General features: G+C 44.4%; 1 protein-coding gene across 2 annotated transcripts in view; it reads left to right on the forward strand.

The window, feature by feature from the left end:
- Positions 1-69: 69 nt before the first annotated feature.
- The window catches only part of EIF5B (eukaryotic translation initiation factor 5B), a 78,571-nt gene continuing 60,481 nt past the window's right edge, over positions 70-18,159 (forward strand). For both annotated transcript variants that reach the window (XM_089688108.1, XM_089688109.1), the window contains exon 1: positions 70-223. In XM_089688108.1, coding sequence (XP_089544234.1) covers positions 189-223 — 35 coding nt within the window. In that variant the 5' untranslated portion in view covers positions 70-188. The remainder of the gene's footprint in view (positions 224-18,159) is intronic.

The raw sequence follows: 18,159 nt of genomic DNA on the forward strand, positions 1-18,159 counted from the left end.
AGTGTGTGTGAAACTCATGCCTATCACACTTCCCCATTGGCCAAGCATGGCCACAGGATGATGACGTCAAGCCAGGTTACCGGGTCATGCACATGCGTTGTGGAAGAACTGGAGAGGCTTGTGGTCACCGTATGCAGCGAGGTGAGAGGGAGCCGGGACTGAGCAGATCTTGAGCGGACGTCGCCATCATGGGGAAGAAGCAGAAGAGCAAGACCGAGGAAAGGTGAGAGCCTGCAGCCGTACACCGGGGGCACGTCCTTATCCTGAGATCTACCAGTGAGGGCAAGGCGGAGGCCTAGGAGCTGTGGCCGCCAGATGTGCAGAACCAGGGAGAGAGAGACACCCTGATCCTCTGCACTGCCCAGAGGAGATTCTGTGTCCCCCCCACCACCAGATGTGCATATCCAGTGAGGAGATCCTGTGTTCCCTCTGTATGGAATGAGCGCTGAGACTCCCATGACCAGATGTTCATAACCAGAGAGGAGATCCTGTGTTCCCTCTGTATGGAATGAGGGCTGAGACCCCCATCACCAGATGTTCATACCCAGAGAGAGAGACACCCTGGTCCTCTCTGCACTGTCCAGAGGAGATCCTGTGTTCCCTCTGTATGGAATGTGGACTGGGGGTCACACCCCCGTCACCAGATGTTTATATCCCCAGAGAGACACCCTGGTCCTCTGCACTGCCAAGAGGAGATTCTGTGTCCTCTGTATAAAATGAGGGCTGAGACACCCATCACCAGATGTTTATATCCTGAGAGAGAGAGAGACTCCCTGGTCCTCTGCACTACCCAGAAGATATCCTGTGTCCCCTCTGTATGGAATGAAGGCTGAGACCACCACCACCACCAGATGTTCATAACCAGTGAAGAGATCCTGTGTCCCCTCTGTATGGAATGAGGGCTGAGACCCCCCCACCACCAGATATTCATACCCAGAGAGGAGATACTGTGTCCCCTCTGTATGGAATGAGGGCTGAGACCCCCATCACCAGATGTTCATACCCAGTTAGAGACACCCTGGTCCTCTGCACTGTTCAGAGGAGATCCTGTGTCCCCTCTGTATGGAATGTGGACAGGGGGTCACACCCCCGTCACCAGATGTTTATATCCCCAGAGAGACACCCTGGTCCTCTGCACTGCCAAGAGGAGATTCTGTGTCCCCCCCAGTACCAGATGTTCATACTCAGTGAGGAGATCCTGTGTTCCCTCTGTATGGAATGAGGGCTGAGACCCCCATCACCAGATGTTCATACCCAGGTAGAGACACCCTGGTCCTCTGCACTGGCCAGAGGAGATCCTGTGTCCCCTCTGTATAGAATGAAGGCTGAGGCACCCATCATCAGATGTTTATACCCAGCAAGAGACACCCTGGTCCCCTGCACTGCCCAGAGCAAATCATGTGCTCCGCTGTATAGAATGAAAGCTGAGACCCCCATCACCAGATGTTATCCATAGAAAGAGGGAGAGAGAGACACCCTGCTCCTCTGCACTGTCCAGAGGAGGTCCTGTTCCCCGTCTGTATGGAATGAGGACAGGGGGTCACACCTCCATCACCAGATGTTTATATCTCCAGAGAGACATCCTGGTCCTCTGCACTGCCAAGAGGAGATTCTGTGTCCTCTGTATAAAATGAGGGCTGAGAGACCCATCACCATATGTTTGTATCCTGAGAGAGAGAGACCCTGGTCCTCTGCACTGCCAAGAGAAGTTTCTGTGTCCTCTCTGTATAAAATGAGGGCTGAGACACCCATCACCAGATGTTTATATCCTGAGAGAGAGAGAGAGACACACACACACCCTGCTCCCCTGCACCGTCCATAGCAGATCTTGTGTCCCGTCTGTATGAAATGAAGACGGGGCTGAGACACAATCACCAGAGGTTTATACCCAGTGAGAGACACCCTGGTCCCCTGCACTGGCCAGAGCAAATCATGTGCCCCACGGTATAGAATGAGGGCTGCGACCCCCTTCTGTTATTATCCAGAGAAAGAGAGAGAGACACCCTGGTTCTCTGCACTGCCCGGAGGAGATCTGTGTCCCCTCTGTATGGAATGAGAGCAGGGGGTCACACCCCTGCCACCAGAAGTTTATATCCTCAGAGAGACGCCCTGGTCCTCTGCACTGTCCAGAGGAAATCCTGTGTCCTCTCTGTATGCAATGAGGGCAGGGAGTTCCACCCCCATCACCAGATATTTATATCCCGAGAGACACACTGGTCCTCTGCACTGCCCAGAGATCCTGTATGCCCTCTGTATGGAATGAGGGCTGAGAGCCCCCAGTACCAGCTGTTCATCCTGTGTCCCCTCTGTATAGAATGAGGGCAGAGACCCCCATCAGCAGATGTTCATACCCAGAGAGAGACACCCTGGTCTTCTTCACTGCCCAAAGGAGATCCTGTGTCCCCTCTGTATGGAATGAAGGCTGAGACCCTCCCATCACCAGATGTTCATACCCAGATAGGAGATCCTGTGTCCTCTCTGTATAGAATGAGGGCTGAGACCCCCATCACCAGATGTTCATACCCAGAGAGAGACACCCTGGTCCTCTGCACTGCCCACAGGAGACCCTGTGTCCTATCTGTATGGAATGAGGGTATGGAGTCACACCCTCATCACCAGATGTTTGTATCCTGAGGGAGACACCCTGGTCCTCTGCACTGCCCTGAGCAAATGCTGTGTCTCCTCTGTATAGAATGACCATCACCAGATGTACAGTTGCAAGAAAAAGTATGTGAACCCCTTGGGATTACATGGAGTTTTGCATGAATTGGGCATAAAATGTGCTCTGAACATCATCTAAGTCACAACAATAGAAGAACACAGTCTGCTGAACATAATACTACACAAACATTAGATGTTGCCATGGTTTAATTGCACATAACATGTAAACATTCACAGTGCATTGAGGAAAAAGTATGTGAGGCCCTAGCTTAATGACTTCTCCCAGAGCTAATTGGAGCCAGGAGTGAGCCAACCTTGACTCCAATCAGTGTGATGATATTGGATGTGTTGCTGACAGCTGTCCTGTCCTTAAAAAACACACACCTGTTTTGGGTTTACTGGTTTCAAGAAGCACTGTCTGATGTGAACCATGCCTCGCAGAAAAGAGCTCTCAAAAGACCTACGATCAAGAATTGTTGACTTGCATGAAGCTGGAAAGGGTTACAAAAGTATCTCCAAAAGCCTTGATGTTCATGTGTCCATGGTAAGACAGACTGTCTACAAATGGAGAAAGTTTAGCACTGTTGCTACTCTCCCTAGGCATGGTCGTCCTGTAAAAATGACTGCAAGAGCACAGCGCAGAATGCTGCATGAGGTAAAGAAGAATCCCAGAGTGTCAGCTAAAGACCTACAGAAATCTCTGGCACATGCTAACATTTTTGTTGACATATCTACAATAAGGAAAACATTAAACAAGAATGGAGTACATGGGAGGACACCACGGAGGAAGCCATTGCTCTCCAAAAAGAATATTGCAGCACGTTTGAAGTTTGCAAAAGAGCACCTGGATGTTCCACAGCACTACTGGCAAAATATACTGTGGACAGATGAAACCAAGATTGAGTTGTTTGGGAAGAACACACAACACTATGTGTGGAGAAAAAAAGGCACAGCACACCAACATCAAAACCTCATCCCCACTGTAAAACATGGCGGAGGGAGCATCATGGTTTGGGGATGCTTTGCTGCCTCAGGGCCTGGACGGATTGTTGTCATTGATGGGAAAATGAATTCCAGAGTTTATCAAGACATTTTGCAGGAAAACGTACGACCATCTGTCCGCCAACTGAAGCTCCGCAGAGGATGGGTGATGCAACAGGACAATGACCCAAAGCATACAAGTAATTCAACAAAACAATGGCTGCAACAGCACAGAATACGCCTTCTGGAGTGGCCCAGTCAGAGTCCTGACCTCAACCCGATTGAAATGCTGTGGCATGACCTTAAGAGAGCGATTCACACCAGACATCCCAAGAATATTGCTACACTGAAACAGTTTTGTGAAGAGGAGTGGTCCAAAATGACTCCAGATCGTTGTGCAGGTCTGATCTGCAACTACAGGAAACGTTTGGTGGAGGTTATTGCTGCCAAAGGAGGGTCAACCAGTTATTAAGTCCAAAGGTTCACATACTTTTTCCTCCCTGCACTGTGAATGTTTACATGTTATGTGCAATTAAACCATGGCAACATCTAATGTTTGTGTAGTATTATGTTCAGCAGACTGTGTTCTTCTATTGTTGTGACTTAGATAACGTTCAGAGCACATTTTATGCCCAATTCATGCAAAACTCCACGTAATCCCAAGGGGTTCACATACTTTTTCTTGCAACTGTATATGTGTGTATATATATATATATATATCTCACAGAATACTGCCCTGCAGCCCAGTCTCCGAAGGGAGGGGATCATGCTCTGCTTCAGTACATGGTTCCCTCAATGAACTGTATCTCCCCAGTGCCGGCAGCACTCATGAAGCCCCAGACCATGACACTCCCACCACCATGCTTGACTGTAGGCAAGACACACTTGTCTTTGTACTCCTCACCTGGTTGCTGCCACACACACTTGACACCATCTGAACTAAATCAGTTGATCTTGGTCTCATCAGACCACAGGACATGGTTCCAGTAATCCATGTCCTTAGTCTGCTTGTCTTCAGCAAACTGTTTGTGGGCTTTCTTGTGCATCATCTTTAGAAGAGGCTTCCTTCTGGGGCGACAGTCATCCAGACCAATTTGATGCAGTGTGCGGCGTATGATCTGAGCACTGACAGGCTGACCCCCCACCACTTCAACCTCTGCAGCAATGCTGGCAGCACTCATACGTCTATTTCCCAAAGACAACCTCTGGATATGGCGCTGAGCACGTGCACTCAACGTCTTTGGTCGACCATGGCGAGGCCTGTTCTGAGTGGAACCTGTTCTGTTAATCCGCTGTATGGTCTTGGTCACCGTGCTGCAGATCAGTTTCAGGGTCTTGGAAATCTCCTTATAGCCTAGGCCATCTTTATGTAGAGCAACAATTCTTTTTTTTCAGATCCTCAGAGAGTTCTTTGCCATGAGGTGCCATGTTGAACTTCCAGTGACCAGTATGAGAAAGTGAGAGCGATAACACCAAATTTAACACACCTGCTCCCCATTCACACCTGAGACCTTGTAACACTAATGAGTCACATGACAGCGGGGAGGGAAAATGGCTAACTGGGCCCAATTTGGACATTTTCACTTAGGGGTATACTGACTTTTGTTGCCAGCGGTTTAGACGTTAATGGCTGTGTGTTGAGTTATTTTGAGGGGACAGCAACTTTACACTGTTATACAAGCTGTACACTCACTACTTTACATTGTAAAAAAGTGTTTTTCAGTGTTGTCACATGAAAATATAGAATAAAATATATACAAAAATGTGAGGGGTGTACTCACTTCTGTGAGATACTGTATGTGTGTGTGTATATATATATATATATATATATATATATATATATGCACTGCCCATAGCAGATCATGTCTGCCCTGTGTATAGAATGACATCTGAGACCCCCATCACCAGATATTCATATTCTGAGAGAGACAGACACTCTGGTCCTCTGCACTGCTCAGTGCAGATCCTGTGTCTTCTCTATATGGAATGAGTCAGGGGGTGAGGACCCCCCCCCCCCATCACTAGATGTTTATATCCCAAGAGAGACAAACTGGTCCCCTGCACCGCCAAGAGGAGATCCTGTGTCCTCTGGGTATTGAGTGAGGGCTGAGACCCCCCCATCACCAGATGTTCCAGGGATGTGCAACTCTTATAACCCGATGCCCGGGACATGCAGTTCCGGGAGCCGGGCAAGAGGTTTTTCTTTATATCAAGCCTGCTGTGGGCAAGCAGCAGGAATTAGATCCGATGGCCCTGCCCAGTGCATATCCTGTGTCTTCTCTGCATGGAATGGGGACAGGAGCTGAGACACCCATCACTAGTTCATATCTTGAGACACTCCTGGTCCTCTGCACTGTCAAGAGGAGATCCCATGTCCCCTCTGTAAGTAATAGGGCAGGTTGCCAAGACAACCATCGCCAGCTCTTTATATTCTGAGAGGAGAGGTACCCTGCACTACCCAAAGGAGATCCCTGTGCCCCCTCTGTAAGTAATGCGGGCAGGGGGCTGAGACACCCACCACCAGCTGTTCATACCCTGATTACAGACACTCTGGTCCCCTCCAATACCCAGAGGAGATCTTTATGTCACCTCTTTATGTAATAAGTACAAGGGGCTGAGAAACTCATCATCAGCTCTTGATACCCTGAGAGAGACTCCCAGGTCCCCTGCACTGTCCAAAAGGAAGTTCTTATACTAGCTATTTGCACCCTGTGATCAGGACACCTTGATCCTCCCCCCTGCCCAAAAGTGATCCCTGTATCACCCCTCTATGTAGCGGGGGCAGTGGAACGAGACAGCCATCACCAACTGCTAATACCATAATGAGAGATATCCTGGTTCCCTTCACTGCCTAGAGATCTTTATGAAACCTCTATATGTAAGGAGGGCGAGGTATTAAGACACCCATCACTTGCTGTCCATGTTATAAAAGAGACACTCTGGTCCCCTGCACTTCTCAGATGAGATCACTGTGTCGACTCTTGGATGTAATGGGACAGGGGGCTGAGACAGCCATCACCAAATTGTTATATTGCGAAAGAGATATCCTGGATCCCTCCACTGCCTAGAGGAGATCCCTGTGTCACTTCTATATGTAGGCAGGGGGCTGAGACACCTATTACCAGTGGTTTAAGTCACCCTGGTCTCCTGCATTGCCCTGAAAATATCTGTGTCACCTCTGTTTGTAATAAGGGACAGGGTTCATAGACAGCCTTTTCCAGCTGTTCATACACTGCGATGGACACCCTGGTGCTCCTTCCATTGCCCTGGGGAGGGCGGGCAGCTCAGACACCCATTATGAACTGTTCATTTCCTGAGAGAGGACGTGGTGTCCCTTTCACAGCCCAGCAGAGATCCTTGTGTCACCTTCGTATGTAATCAGGATCCGAGACAGCCATCATCAGCTATTTTCCTAGAGCAAGCAGAACCCCCATTGTGTTATTTAGCATTGATTCGAGAAGCTTTAAGTGCTTAAGCGCACACCATGCTAGTGTTTTGGTCTGTTTAACACAGGTTTCAGGTATAACAGCAGTGTGAATGACAAACTTTGACCAAGAACTTGCAGAGCTTTTAGCAACCTTGTTGAAGCTTTTAAAGTACCATTCAACAGATCCTAATGGGAGTGCTGAATGTCACTAGCAGGCTTTCAACAAGCTCAAGTGTTGAAGTGCTGTAGTCTGCTAGCAGCTTGATTAACCGCTTCCCGGCTGCTCTATAGCAGAACTACTGCTACAGGGCGGCAGGGCTGCGCAAAATAATGTGTGTGTGTGTGTGTGTGTATATGTATATATATATATATATATATATATATATATATGTGTGTGTGTGTGTATGTGATCTTGTACCCACGTCACCATTGGTGGCTACAGCTGTCTATCACCGGGTCCTGGCCGGAGATTCCCCACCGGTACCTGGCAAATGCAGAGGAACACCATGGGGGGAGAGGTCTGTATATAAACAATACAGATCTCTCCCCTGTCAGCTCCAGCACGCTGCTTTGTATTGCTCTGCATAGCAAAGCAATACAAAGTAGTGTGCTTACAAAGTAAAATACACACAGCACATGGTTAACTCTTTGATCGCCCCAGACTTATAGCAGGACTGCGATTGGCATTCTGACATGGGAGGAACTGACTAATTTTCACTGATACCCCAGTGACACTAATACAGTGATCAGTGCTTATAAAAAGCACTGACACTGTACTAATGACACTGGGGATGTCAGTGACAGACAGTAATTTCCCCCCAGTGTCAAAGTGCCTGCTGTAGTCCCACTATAAGTCACTGATGGCCGCCATTACTAGTATAAAAGAAAAAAATTCCAGTATATATACCACCGTTTGTAAACGCTATAATTTTCACATAAACCAATTCATTTACATGCAGGGTGGATTTGATTTAAATCAAACTGATTTAAATCACGATTTAAATCACTAGTCAGTAAGGCTTGATTTAAATCATAGTTTTCTACATAAAGACTAATTCTTGCTGGTATAACTTTAATATGCAAGTAGATGAAGATTTTTAGAATAACAACTTTTCATATTAGTTTCACTTTCTTCTTGTGCAGATCTATTCCACTCCAAACAATCAGAAAAATATTGTTTCTATTCTATTCACTGAACTTCTTGAAACTTAGCACTGAAGGGGTTGATTCTGTATTCATAGGTTTGTAGAAGTTAGGATGAAGGTCTTTTTCTTAACTCTGTTCATGTTATAACATTTTTGCTGTGAAGAAGAGGCATGTGATCTCCGCTGAGTCAAATTCAGTTTTGAGAACTGCAAAAGTAAACCAAGCATCTGTGATAATATCTTGTAGGCAGAGAAACTGCCCAATAATCTTACAAAAACCTCTGGAAGAACATGACATTGTGAATGGATTAATGGAATTTATTTACCAAAACAATTAAACATATACAGCCTTATTCTACATAATTAAAAAACTAATCTTTATTTCATGATGGAATAACCTTTGGATGGTAATATATTTTCCTCAAAAAGCATTTTATTTAAAAAAATTCGATTTAAATAAAAAAAATCTGATTTAAATAAAAAAAAAAATCCGATTTAAATAAAAAAAATCTGATTTTTTTTTATTTTTTTTAAAAAAATCATTGATTTTTATCCACCCTGTTTACATGTATTGGGATTTTTTTTAGCGAATACATTTTGGCCTAAATTTATGATGGAATTTGATTTTTACATTTGTTTTTTACTGGCCATGTTTTATAGTAAAAAGTCAGAAATATTGGGTTTTTTTTTTTTCAAAATTGTTGGTCTTTTTTTGTTTATAGCGCAAAAAAAATTAAAAATACAGAGGCTATCAAATACCACAAGAAGAAAGCTCTATTTGTGGGGAAAAAAAGGACATAAATTTCATTTGGGTACAGTGTTGCATGACCGCGCAATTGTCAAAGTAACGCAGCACCGTATCGCAAAAAATGGCCTGGTCAGGAAGGGGGGGGGGGGGGGGTAAATCCTCTGGAGGGCAAGTGGTTAAAGTGGAAGTCAGCACTACCATTAGGATCTGTGTTCAACATTTACAAACTGGAGCTGAATGGTACTTTAATAGTTTTAAGGATAAGTTCATCTTTTACTAAAACAATAAAAATTTTTTGGAGGTATAAAAATGCACATTTATTATTTTTTGTTTCTGGAGCCTCTAAAGCAGGGACACTGAATTTAAATTCACGGAGGTCCAGTTGGTAACATTTTCTTTCCTCAGAGGTCGAAATCTCATTTTTCTTCTATGACTCGGGGCTTTCCCATCACAGCCCCCCTTACATCACAGCTCCCTTTCCCATTAGAGGTCCGCACTGAGGGCGGGAGCCTCCCAACTATTTTTGGTAAAAGGCAAGTGACCCACTTGTTAATATCAAAGGTTGGGCAGCTGCCGTTCCCCCTTTGCACCTTCCGTGCCTCTTGCCCTCCTCCGTGCAGTGAGTTCAGTGACGACAGCGACGAGTACACTCAGAAGAAGAGTCCACCCTGCCATTCCTCCCGCTTTCTGCCCTACTGTGACTTCAACAGCAGTGGCAGCAGGAGAGGTCACACAGAAGAGGAGTCCACCCTGCCATTCCTCCCACCCTCCACAATGCTGAGATTTTTAACAGCTGCAGCGGCAGGAGGAGAGGAGTTCACTCAGGCTGCTAAGTGGTACATTCGCGGTCCAGACATGACTGTCACTCGGTCCGTGTCGGGACCAATGTCTGCCATTTAGCGACTCCTGCTCTAAAGCATTTCACCAGCAATCAGCAGATCGCTGGTACAATGCAGGTCTCCTGCAGACCTGTTAGTTTATCTGTGTGCCCGCAAGCAGATATTGACAGGAAGACTCACTGAACTACCACAGCACAGTAGTAGTTCATTGAGGGCTACAACCCGACTAATGCAAAGGCAGGTGGAACTTGAAGTGTTCTCATTCACAGATTACTGTGAATGAGTGACGCAGCCAGGTGGCCGCGTTTTTAGATAAAATTGTGACAGCTAGTAGGGGGGAGAAGCTAACTGTCACAATGGGGGATTGGGGGTTGTGCGGAGGCTGGTCCATTTGTAACATGTTACATGTTATACCCTGAATATGGGTGTAACGTGACGAAAGTGAACTTATCCTATAACAAAGCTTTCTGAAAGCTCTACAAATGCTTTGTCAAAGCATGCTGTTCACACTGCTGTTATCCAAGCCGAGGCCCATGTGGAGCACGTCTCTTTGGACAGGAACTTTCTGCCAGGAAGGTCCAGCGTTCGTGTGCAAGGACCAGACTCCAATTCTTGTCTTGCCAACCAGATCATACAGAAATTTTTAAAAACTTAAGAAACCCTGGAACTGGTGCCTAGATGTTGGGTGCAGTAAGCACTTTTCACACCTAATCTATAGTTACCCTTTCTTTCCCAGAGAAATGTACAATCTGTGGCTGTTTTTACAGATAGTCTGGCACTTTATCTGAATGGTTAAGCTTGTCATTGTTTTGAGTTGTTTTTATCTTTCCTGAAGCACCCATACGCTGTTCTGTGCAATGCATATGAGCTGGACATTGGCTTTTACTGGTTTTTGTTTTGTCACTGGATGCAGCGCAGGCAGAAAATTCCCTAGCCTGCCTGTCAACCATTTTTCCTGCAGTGTGTTGTGGACTCACAGATTTTACTATAGTGGTGCTTGTTACTTACACTAGTTGTAGAACAGAGTAAGGCTAGGTTCACACCTATACAGTTTGCATCTGATCTGTTTCTGCCTTGCGTTTTTTTTGCACATACGTTTTTGCTGCGTTTTTTTTTTTTTTAATTTAAATTTTTTTCTTGTTGTTAGGCAGATTCAAAATGCGGCAAAAACACACTACATGCTTTTCTGCAGTGTTTCCATCAAAGTCTAAAGATCCAAAAATGCAACTTTTTGCGTTTTAAAAAAGTCCCTGACCCTTTCCAAAAACCACACCTGGTGAAAATGCGGAGATGTGAACCTGTCCCATAGGAAATCATATTAAGTAGACTGTGTTGTGTTTCTGCAAAATGCTGTGGAAAACACTTAGGTGTGAACCTATGGTAATGTAATTGTGTCTTTCCTTAAAGTGAAGATTAAGGTAAAAAAATATAAATTTAACCCTGCCAAAGGATTAACATTTTGTACATCTAATTTTGTCAGTTCCCCACCTCTGCCACATTCGGGAGGTCAGCTCCTAACTTTCTGAGGCAATGATGTTTATGTATTGCCGAGTAAGCAGTCTGTAGACAGATTGGATATAATGTAAAGTAGTGAGTGTACCGCTTGTATAACAGTGTAAATTTGCTGTCCCCTCAAAATAACTCAACACACAGCCATTAATGTATAAACCGCTGGCAACAAAAGTGAGTACACCGCTAAATGAAACTGTCCAAATTGGGCCCAAAGTGTCTATTTTGTGTGGCCACCATTATTTTCCAGCACTGCCTTAACCCTCTTGGGCATGGAGTTCACCAGTGCTTCACAGGTTGCCACTGGAGTCCTCTTCCGCTCCTTCATGACAACATCACAAAGCTGGTGGATGTTAGAGACCTTGTGCTCCTCCACCTATTGTGTGAGAATGCCCCACAAATGCTCAATAGGGTTTAGTTCTGGAGACATGCTTGGCCAGTCCATCACCTTTACCCTCAGCTTCTTTAGAAAGGCAGTGGTCATCTTGGAGGTGTGTTTGGGGTTGTTATCATGTTGGAATACTGCCCGGTGGCCCAGTCTCCAAAGGGAGGGGATCATGCTCTGTTTCAGTATGTAACAGTACATGTTGGCATTCATGGTTCCCTCAATGAACTGTAGCTCCCCAGCACCGGCTGCACTCATGCAGCCCCAGACTATGACACTCCCACCACCATGCTTGACTACTTGATACTGTACATTAAGCCATATTGCTGAACCAGAGAATAAGTTTGTTTGCTTGCTTGGCTGTGTAGTGTGACCAATGGGCATACATCACAGGACTGGTTGTTCAGAATTAATACATCCTTTGGCAGGTAATATAGTTAACATGCTGTATTTGTATTTACACTTTGTATTTAGTTGGTTGTTTGACGTGCTGCTTTAAAGTAAGTTTGACTTAAAGTGAACCTTAAAGTAATCTTTTTTTTTTTTTTTTTTTAACTTATACTTACCCACTTTGTGCTACAATATTGTACTGAAAAGTCTCTCACTACCTCTTCTGGCAGTCCCCCCTCTGACGCTGTCTGCTTCTCCCTCCTCTGGATGCCTTCGCTGTAAGCTGGGTGCTAAGGAAGCACCCATGTGCACAGCTCCCAAGCCAGTCTGTGTGCATCCATAGAAACATACACAGAACTGGTAAGCCACACCCTGCTCCCTCCTCAATGGAGTTTGACTGACAGCAGCAAAAGCCTTTGGCTTCTGCTGCTCTCAGCATCTCAGGGTAGGACAAATAGCAGGGCGTTTTTACCTTAGTGCAGAGAATGCATTAGGGCAGGCCTTGAAATTTCCACTCGCCTGCTTGCCAATGGCGAGTGGAAATTATGGTGGGGGCAAGTGTGTCCCCCAGGGCTGTCTTGCTGAGCAGGCTCGGAGCTCAGGCCGAATCTGTCATTGGCACTGGGAGCCGTCAGACTGCTCAATAGCTGAGTGCAGTAAAAGTAAAGGAAGGAGTGTGTGCTGTGCTCTCTGCCTCCCCCTAGAGTGCAGTACCCAGCTCTGTGAGTGAACAACGAAGTTCTGCAACATTTTATAGGGGTATGTGTGTGTGCGCGCCTACCTAATTTCAGCTCACTCTGGTCACATTATCCTCTGTCAGCCAGTGGTGGCTTCAGGGGAGAGGAGAGAGCACTTAACAGCGTGTGTGTGTGTATGTATGTACATGTGTGTATCTGTACAAGTGTCTGCATGTTTGTACATGTATGTCTGTGTACGTGTATGTATGTACATGTGTCTGTGCGTGTGTATTTCTGTGTATGTACATGTATCTGTGCGTATGCGTGTCTGTATGTGCCTGTGTGTGTATAAATGTGTCTGTATGTGTGTGTACATGTGTCTCTGTGCATGTGTGTACATGTTTCTGTGTGTATGTACATGCCTGTGTGTGTGTACAGATGTCTCTGTTTTGTGTGTGTTTGTTGGTGGCGAGTAACTCTTAAGACCTGGCTAATAGCTCAGGACTTGAAATTTTAAGCCCTGCAATAAGGTACAAAAAAAAAAAAAAATAGGCCTTAAAACCACTTTAACTGTATCTGAGCACCACAAACTGAAAACAGTGTTTAAGTCATATTTTATATTCACAGCATTAACCCCTTTCTGCCCAGTGCCATTAGTACAGTGTCAGTGCTTTTTTTTTTTAGCACTGATCACTGTATTGGTGTCACTGGGGATGCCAGTGACACCAAGTAATTTTCCCCTCAGTTTTCCCCCCTGTCAGAATGCCCCTATATAAGTCGATGATCGCCGCCATTACTAGTAAAATAATAAGAAAACAAAATTCCAGTATCTAATACCTCCATTTGTAAATGCTATAACTCATGTAAACCAATTAATTTACATGTATTGGGATTTTTGTTTAGCAAAGACATGTAGCAGAATACATTTTGGCCTAAATTTATGATGAAATTTAGATTTTTTTTTTAATTTTAATTTTTTTACTGGATGTCTTTAATAGCAAAAAGTCAAAAATATTATTATTTTTTTTTTTCAAAATTGTCGCCTTTTTTTTTTTTTTTATAGTGCAAAAAATAAAAACGCACAGGCGATCAAATACCACTGAAAGAAAGGTCAATTCGTGGGGAAAAAAGGACGTAAATTTTATTTTGTTGCAGCGTTGCATGACTGCATTATTGTCAGTTAAAGTAATGGAGCGCCGTAACAAAAAATTGCCTGGTCAGGAAGGGGGAATAATTCCTCTGGAGGACAAGTAGTTAATCCTTGTCTCCATGCTTTTTGTTGAGAAAATACTTTGAAAAACATCCTTCCAGCAGTAAGGGCAAATGACTCGTGTAACCAGGGATGTTCGGTTCCTATCGCCCAGGACATTTAGTTCCAGGCAACGGGCAGGTAGTTTTTATCTACCTTTAGTCCTGATGCCACCCGATTGCTTCCACACAGTGCCAGTCTCTCCGACACCTCCCCCCCCACCTCCCAGGTGTCCTCGGCTCTGCTTGCCATCTGTAGGCCAGGGATCGGCTCACCGCCGTCGGCTAGAGGAGAGCGAACAGGTCTATCCCCCCCCTTCTTGTCCTGACCCGGAAGCGACGTTATGATGTCACTTCCGGGTCTCCGTTGAGAGATTCCCGGCCATGGAAGTTGAAATGTGCACCGCATTACATTCAGGGGAGACATGCAGGGTCTTTTAGACCCTGGATACCTCAATAAAGAGAACCTGTCACCAAAAAATCATCACATAGGGGATGGGCATGTTGGAAATTTTTTTTAAAATGGACAAATTTCGAATCAGTGATGGGAGAATCGTGTGGGGAAATAAAAACAAAAAAGAAATAAGCATGAGCTGTGACCTGGAAGGAAAAGAAAATTCTTGGCCATGAAAATTCTTTTCTGTAGCAACACGAGGTGAAATTGAAGGCTTGGTTGGTTGAATTTCAAAAACAATGGTGGCACCATTGGATTACAAAACACACGAAATTTCCAATTTTCTAAAGAAAACTCGTTCAGAATTCGACCCATGTATGACCTGCAAAACATTTCCATAAGGAGAAGAAAGCAATGGCAGTGTTTCTGGAATGGCAGGTTTCATTTAAGTTGTATGATTTCTAGTAATTACAATATGGAACCACCCAAACAAATCCTGAGATTTAAATTGCACGTCATAAAAGAAATGTGTACTCTGCTGTTACTGACCTCATTCTAAACATGCTAGTTGCCTGGCTGCTATGCAGATGCTTTTACTTCATTGTTTTTTGAATCACTAGGCCAAAACAAGAAATTCTGACTTTAAGGGTTTTTCACATTGTTGCGCTTTCGATGTGTTCCCATTGACTTACAATGGAAAGTGCCTTTTTGATGCACTTTTAAAAAACTGCTCCATGCAGGACTTTTCAAAGCGCAGCGCACCTGCAGTGTGATCAGTTATATAGGATTTAATGGGAAATAGTTTTCATGTGCTTTTATCGCCCTGTAAAAGCACCGCAAAGGCACACCAGTGTATGTAACTAGTCTCTTGGACTTGGTCTGTGAATTACAAGTATTGAATCCAAACAGTCAGGCAACTAGCATTTTCAGGAGGGGGATGTCTATGGCAGTCCTACATATTTTGCTCTCTTGACACATGATCTTTAATTTAGGAAACCAATTACCCAAATGATATTTTCCTCTGAAATACTATTATTGGACAAAGGCATTCACATCACATTTAAAGGATAAATTTACCTAGTAGACAAAAATAATAAATGCGCATTTTTTTGCAGGAAAGCATTGCACCAGTGATCAGTAGATCGCTGATGCCATGCAGGATGTATGAGCAAGTGGATATTCTGACAGGAAGCTTCAGTGAACTACCATGGCGCCATAGCGCCGTGGTAGTTCATTGAAAGCTACAAGCCGAGAGCCGCTATGGCTGTTGGAACATGCAGTTCATTAATTCATGGAAATCCGTGAATGACTGACGTGTCTGTGTGGGCGGAGCCCCCTCACGGCTGCGCTGTTTTCAAATTTGACAGATAGTACGTGGAGACTTCATACTTCTTGTACGATATGTTGGGGGGAGGCTGCAGCTATGGGAACATGTTACAAGGTCCACCCTAAAAACAGGTGGAGCATGTAACATTTTCCTAAAGGTGAACCTATCCTTTAAGGCAGAAAAAAATCATGGTCAGAAGCAGCATCATCCGTCTGTTCTCTTTCCCTGTAAGTAGGCTTCCAATGTTAGATTGACAGCACTATACAACTCAGTACTGCCTAATTGGCACTATTGAGGGCATATTCTAAGAAGCAGAACAGGATACAGGTCTGACCAACCCTCAAGTCCCAGGTAATGGCCATAGGTCATCTTCATTATGTACTGTCAAGCTTTGTTCTCTCTTCTTTCCTCCCTTAACTTGTTATAATAGATTCCCATTGATCATGTTGTATAAGGAGCAATATGAAGTGTAATCTGTTGCAGTCGGTTAATTTCTTATATCTGACCAGCAGTCAGTGCAATAAAAGAGGAGTTTTGATTAGCTGTGCACTTCATTAAACAATGTTGACGCTGCCAAATTGAAGTAACATAGCTGCTATGGCCTTTTTCATGTGAGCATGAAGCCATGTGTTTTGCATTTCTAAAAGCATACAGTGCATTCACAAAGTATTCCGACCCCCTTCACTTTTTTTCAATTTTGTTATGTTGCAGCCTGATACTACAGTTGTTAAATTAATTTTTTTCTCATTAAACTATATGCAGTACCCCTCAATGACAAAGCGAAAACAGAATTTTAGAAAGGTCTGTGAATTTATTACAGATCAAAAAAATTGAACTGTCACATTGTCATAAGTATTCAGATCCTTTGCAACAACACTTGAAATTTAGCTCAGGTGCCTCTGATTTCTCTTGAGTTTCTTCACCTTGATTGGAGTTCCCCTGTGGTAAAATAAATTGATTGGACATGATTTGTAAAGGCACACACCTCTCTATAAAAGGCCTAACAACTGACAGTACATACTGTATTAGAGCAAAAGCCATGAGGTCAAAGGAACTGCTTGCAGAGTTTAGAGACACAGTCATTGCATGGCACAGATCTGGGGAAGGCTGCAAAAAGGAAAAAAAGCTGCACTGATGCTTTCCAAGAACACAGTGGCCTCCATAATTCTCAAATGGAGGCACAATCAGGACTCTTCTAAGAGCTGGTCGCCCGACCAAATTGAGTAACCAGGAGATAAAGGGCCTTAGAGAGGTGACCAAGAACCCGATGGTCACTCTGACTGAGCTTCAGAGATCCTTTGTGGAGATGGGACAAAGTTTCAGAAGGACAACCATGACTGCAGCCCTTCTGGAGGTCGTGGGAGCCATTGGCTTTCTGCTGCCATCAACCAAATGCGCTGAGGAGGGAATGGGGGGGCAGATTGAATTGTGCGTTTACACACACAGCCTGTCTAAGGATCAAGCCCACCCATCTGCCGTTATAACAAGCGGTTTGCTATTGCGGCATTTGCAGAAGAGGAGTTTTGGGCCACTCTGTAATACCATTTATTGCGTAATGTAAACGTTTTGCTTTCATGCATCCTTGTGCACAACCACCACCCCAAACTGTTTAGTCTTTGTTGTAGCTGAAAGAGAAGTCATATGTTGGCTTGGTATATACAGTTAGGTCCATATATATATTTGGACACAGGCACAATTTTAGTTTTTTTCAGGTGTTTACCAAAACATATTCAATTCTATAGTTATATAATGGATATGGGCTGAAAGTGCACACTCTCAGGTTTAATTTGAGGGTATGTACATCCAAATTGGAGGAAGGGTTTAGGAATTACAGCTCTTAAGAGCAGCCACCCCCCTCTTTTTCAAGGGACCAAAAGTAATTGGAGAATTTTATCAAAAGCTGATTCATGGCCAGGTGTGGGCTACTCCTTCATTATTCATCATCAGAATCAACTCCAGACCTTTTACCTGTCTAACTAAGTGTGGTATTTGTATGTAGAATCTATTGCTGTGAACCTACATCATGCGTTCAAAGGAGCTGTCCATGCAAGTAAGGCTTCAAAAACTAAACAAATCCATCACAGAGATGGCAGCAACATTAGGAGTGGCAAAATCAACAGTTTGGTACATTCTGAGGAAAGAAGAATGCACTGGGGAGCTCAGTAACATAAAAAGGCATGGATGTCTAAGGAAGACAACAGTGGTTGATGATCGTAGGAGCCTCTCTATGGTAAAGAAAAACCCATTCACAACATCCAGACAAGTGAAGGACACTCTCCAGGAGGTGGGCATATCATTGTCAAAGTCTACAATCAAGAGAAGACTTGACGAGAGCAAATACAGAGGGTTCACCACAAGGTGCAAACCATTCATAAGCCTGAAAAGCCAGGTTAGACTGCCAAAAAACATCTAAAAAAGCCAGACCAGT

The sequence above is a fragment of the Staurois parvus genome, unplaced genomic scaffold (genome assembly GCF_062004578.1).
Source record: "Staurois parvus isolate SC_StPar_1 unplaced genomic scaffold, SC_StPar_1.0 ptg000446l, whole genome shotgun sequence".
NCBI classification, from domain to species: domain Eukaryota; kingdom Metazoa; phylum Chordata; class Amphibia; order Anura; family Ranidae; genus Staurois; species Staurois parvus.